This window comes from Pteropus alecto, unplaced genomic scaffold, assembly GCF_000325575.1.
Source record: "Pteropus alecto unplaced genomic scaffold, ASM32557v1 scaffold23, whole genome shotgun sequence".
NCBI classification, from domain to species: Eukaryota; Metazoa; Chordata; class Mammalia; order Chiroptera; family Pteropodidae; genus Pteropus; species Pteropus alecto.
In genome coordinates this window covers 937242-942714 of record NW_006435837.1, presented here as the reverse complement: position 1 = coordinate 942714, position 5473 = coordinate 937242, and the positions used below count along the sequence as shown (strand labels likewise).

Below are 5473 nucleotides of genomic sequence, written 5' to 3'. Positions count from 1 at the left end.
AAGGTTATTATTATTTTAAGAATGAATGCCAATATGTTAAAATTTCCATAGGAAGTAACTGGTAAGCAAGAATTTCTAACCAAAGGAGCTTATTGCAGGTGCTAATCAGCTTACCATATTTTTTTTTTACTGTTTGTGCTGAGAGAAGAATTAATTACCTCAATAGCCCCACTTCATATACCTAAATAATGCATTCCCCCACACTGTGGAGAATAAACTAAATTTGATAGAGAAAGGTTTAATGGGTAGCTAAAAATAGCACTGTAATCTCCTTGAAAGAACTCCCAGTACTCCCTCTGCCTCCTTTTAGAAAGACTTTCCTTTTCTGAAACTGCTAATGAACGGTTCTTGTTTCCTTGTGATTCTCTCCCTCATCCTATCCTCCCACATATTTTGAAAGACTATTAAAGTTCGTTTCCTTCCAATATTCATGATAAATAATCTTGAAATCTATTGGATCCTTCACAGAGCAGTCCCAGTAACTTGGTCATGAAATCTTGATTTCCTAAAAACCTTGTTTAAAAATGATAACAGTGCCTTTCAGCTTTGGTAAAAGACGTAAAGTTCTCTCCCTATCACACAAAGTTCCCCAGTGGCCCCGTCTTCTCTCATCCCAACTGCTTTCCCTGCAATATGTATTTCTCCATTACTCAACAAAAAGGGCCTTCCTGAAAGTCACTGTTAATTTCCTTCTCCCAAATTCAGTAGTCTATTTACCTCCTGTCCATTGTTTACTGGGCCTTTTCAACATTTTCTCTTCCCTTATTTCATATTATAATGCTTTCTTCTGATTCTCTTGAATATTTCTTGTTTCTTCACTTGGCTCCCTGTCCTTCTCTTCTCATCATCTAATCATATGAATTCTCTGATTCTTTAACATATTCTTAAACCTGTCTTTCGTTACTCCCTCTTTCTAGGGAAGAATATTCATTCTGTTTCAACTATAGCTTCTATGCTGATTATTACAATATCTCCCCTGTTTTCACATCTGAACTACAGTCCCAAATCTCCAGTCCTACTTAGCATTTCCACTTGCATGTCCCCACAACACCACAAACTGGATATGTCTAAAACCAAACTCTTGTTGCCCCACAAATGACTTCCCCTCTATCTTCCCTGTCAAATGGCTCTAAGATTCTTTGCTTCAGTGAATCTTCGACCTGTAAACTTGAGTCATCTCTGATTAAACACTACTTTCATACCATCTTTAGAATCAGGCACCAAATCCAGCATGTTTTCTCATTAAAACAAGAGTTTAGTAGAGGAGGAAGGCTTTGAAGCTGATCAGACTTGAGTTAAAATTTAACTATCATACCTTTGCATAAACTTGGATATATTATGTAACATCTATGAGTTTCAGTGTTTTCATATGAAGAAAGAAGAAAATATTTATATGGAGTTGCCGTGATAATTAAATAATATAATTAAATGAGATGATTTGATAATTGCATTTTAAATGCATGTCATATGTAAGACTAAAAAAGTTTGTTGCTATTGGGATCCCTTCTGTACCTAGCTGTTCCTTTCTCTGAATTACCGCTGTCACAAACTGTTCAAGTATTTCAGCCTAATGTGCTTAAAATACCACACAGTCCCCATTATTCACTTCATTTCACCTTACTTCCTTCATATGAATCTGCTTCCCTAATTAATACTGACAGTGTCACGAGTCCTTCACTCTAGGTTCACTCCTTTCTTTAGCGTATTAATTTGAAACTTCTTTGATTGTCTTTATGGTTCCTGCAAGTTCCCTTTTCCCTTCTCCTGACCCAAACTATTTTTCTCCATTTCCCCACTCTCCTTAACCTGGATTTTCTGTCCTAGTCCTCCAGGCTGCCCTCATCTCTTTACCAAGGCCACATTGGTTTCTTCTCCTGAAACTTTAACATCCTCCTATCACTAATTTCATACCTCCTAGTAACAGATCAGACCTCCATCCCTCACAGGTCTTTTGCCTCACCTCTCTAGTTTCCCAGACCTCCCTCCAGCTCTTGCCTGCCAATATGATTAATACCTAATAGCATTCTGAATTGTGTTTAATTGCTAATGTGTTAGATGAGTTATCATTCCTTGAGTTTCACATACCATTAATATTTAAAACTCAAATCTGGCTACTGGCATTAGTTTTCATTTGTTTCCCCTAGTAAAGATCTTTAAAAATCATTTACAATTCTCATTTCATTTTTAAAAGGATAGTAAAATGGAATATTACTCAGCCATAAGAAAAGATGAAATACTGCCATTTACAAAAATATGGATGGATCTTGAAATTACCATGCCGACAGACATCTGTATAAATAAGTTTTGAAGTTACTGGTGAATCTGGAAATCATCTCTAAGAAGAGTCTGCAACACAGAATTCAGAAGTGGGGAAGGTAGGGGAAACAGGGGTCAAATATTTGGTGACAGAAGGAAATTTAACTTTGGGTGGTGAACACAAAATGCAATATACACATGATATATTATTGAATTGTACACTTGAAATCTATTTGATTTTATTAAACAATATCACTCCAATATTTAATTTTTAAATACATTTTAAATAAATAAATTTTTAAATAAAAATTTAAAAATAAATAGAAGGGCATGATGTTAGAATAAAAACATTTAAATAGAATAAATTTAGATTAATTAAAATAAACCTTTGGTTGTCCTTATTCTTTTCATTTTGATGTGGATCAGAGGAAAGTTTTAGGGAAATTCTTGAGGCATCTGGGAACATCCATAATTGTCTCTATATATCTATTGTTTCTGTAACATGGGTAATTGAGACTTAGAGTGTTCCCACTATGAACCAAGTAGTGTAACTATGTGTTTGTGTCTCTGTGTATGAGACAGGCATTCGTATGTCATTCTACAGATAGCAGAGCCAAGGCATAAGAAGCTTGGAACTTGCTTCAAAAATCCACAACCCAAGTTTAATCGTAAGAAATTACATCACACATACCTAAACTTAGAGACATTGTACAAATTACTTGACCATTACTACTCCAAACTGGCAAGGTTATGAAAAATAAGTAAAGACTGAGAAATTATCATAAATCATATATGACAACTAAATGCATTTCAGTGGCTAGTACTAGATCCTGGGATGGAAAATATACATTATTGTAAATCTGGTGGTATAAAGTCTGGAGTTTAGTTAATATTGACATACTAAGGTTGATTTCTTACATTTGATAAATGTACCATGGTAGTGTGAGGTAAGATTGGGGGAAACTGAAACTGGGTGAAAAGTATATGGGAACCCTGTGCACCATGTGTGTAATTTTTAAAAATCTAAAATTATTCCATGTAAATGATTAATTAATATATTGAGAAGAAGTTTCACTGGAAAATTCCTTTGGAAACTTTGAGTTAAACAATGTCCAATTGAGTTTCTCAATTCCTGTAATTATCAGAGTTCCTGAGATACCTAATATGCATTGTGACTCTTACAAAGAGGATGGAGGGCTTTATATTTCCCAATATACTTAGCCAGCAATATTTTCTTTCTAATAAAGCAGCTTTGGCCGACGTCTTGGCTGAAATCCCGTGAGAGACCCAGAACCAGATCCACCCAGCTAAGCCACTGCTGGGTTAGTGACTCCCAGAAACTGTGTCAGATAATAAATGTTTGTCTTTTTTATTTTTAAAGGCAGCTTTCTATAAAAACGCTGACATAAAAATTTTCCCAATGTGTCACAAACTTCTATCTAATATTCAAACATGTTCAAATTTTAATCAGCAACTTTAACTGAAGAGAGAAAGATGCCATAAATGCATAAGTAGCGAAACAATTAAAATTAGAGGCTACTATGTGGGATGAGAGAATCAGCATTAAAGTTATATTTACTAGGTTGCTTCAATTGACCAAACTTAACAGGACGAATATAAAAGGATAAATATATGGCCTACTTTTACTAAACAAAGAAAAAAAATTAAAATCAACCATATAAGTACAGAATGAGGAAGAATGTATTAAATGCCCATCACGTTCCTGTGCTCAGCTTTGTGTCTTGAGTTCATAGGTACAATTAGTAGAACTGTCATGCTTAGTGAAGAGGACCTAAATAGTAAAGGTAAGGCCATTTCTGCAGATTTGTTTTGTTCAGTTCTATGTGCCACATCATAAAAGGTCCTCAATGCACCACGTCCAAAAGGAACAGGATGGTGTACTTCTTAGAAAGCAAGTCATATCAAGAAGTGTTTTCAAAAAGAGGACTTTAACCCTGATGAACAGAAACCTTAAGGGGATTTGACAGTGGTCTTTACATATACACGGATACAAGGAAAATCAAACCTATTGTGTGTAACTTCAGAAGTCAGAAGGAGGACCTAAACAAACAAGAGGTGGCATATTTTAGTTCAACAGCATCTTTGTAACCGTTAAACTGCCTCCTAACGGAATGGATATCCTTGAAGCAAAGTGAGCTTCTTGCCTCTGACTGTTTAAACAGAAGCTGGACAGCCACTTGCCCCCACTGCTGCCAGGGTGTCTTCTGCATTGCACTTAACAAATGACATCTATATAACCTGCTAGTTCTAAGATCAGTGAACCTATGAAACCATGGGGAAGGAAAAAAATTAAGATGCACTAAGAAAACCAGCAGACTACTGAAAACACCGCCTAAGGTACCTTAGACACTACTTCCTCTCTCTTCTAACCAGTATTCTATGAAATAATATATAGAAACTGCCTGAAAAAAAAGTTGGAGGTTAGTCAAAGAATAAGCGCCGAAATGGCATCCCTAAGTGTGCACTTAACAGACTTCTGATGGTACAATTTAAGTTAACGTAGAGGATGCAAAATTAGTGAATTTATCTAGACTAAGTATCATTACTCAAAAAGAAACTTAGTGAAACAAACAAGTTTTTTTTTTTTTAAATCCACTGTTTTTTTCCTATGAACTAACTGGCTTATTAAAAAGACTCCGTGGAGAAGTTCAAGGCGTACTTCAAGTCTGCTCCAACCTGAGCCAGAACTAAAATGAGGTGAGCGATTGAGGCATCTATTACACAAAAGTTGAGGAAACACTCACAATCAGGGTCCTCTATGGGCCTATAGACTCAGCCCTTGAGAGTATCACTTTAAATTTTGCTCGAGAAGTGTCTGCTTACCTCACCCTCCTACCAGGCCTGTGATTGGTCAGGCCATCAAAGTCCCGCCCTGATACCACGTGGGACAATGATTCCCTAGGTAACGGCTCCACAGCTACCTACAGGCTGGTTGAAGCAGGCCACCAGTCAAGAGCCTGGAGAGAGAGAGGCCTCAGGCCACATCTTCTCTCAATCCTAGGTGTGCGAGAGGTCCGCGCCAACCTTACCATTACCAGCAATGGCTGAGGCCCCGGAGCAGAAGTGGACAGAGCCTAATCCAAGAGATCTCAGGTCCGGCTGGGATGGCAGGGGCGGCAGGGGCGGCAGAGGCGGCGGAGGCGGCGGAAGTGGCAGAGGCCGCGGAGGCTGCGAAGGCCGCGAAGGCCGCGAAGGC

General features: G+C 37.5%; 1 protein-coding gene across 1 annotated transcript in view; it reads left to right on the top strand.

Moving 5' to 3' along the window:
- Positions 1–5317: 5317 nt before the first annotated feature.
- The window catches only part of DDX53 (DEAD-box helicase 53), a 2530-nt gene continuing 2374 nt past the window's right edge, over positions 5318–5473 (top strand). Inside the window, 1 exon segment of the mRNA XM_015589135.1 lies at positions 5318–5471. Coding sequence (XP_015444621.1) covers positions 5318–5471 — 154 coding nt within the window.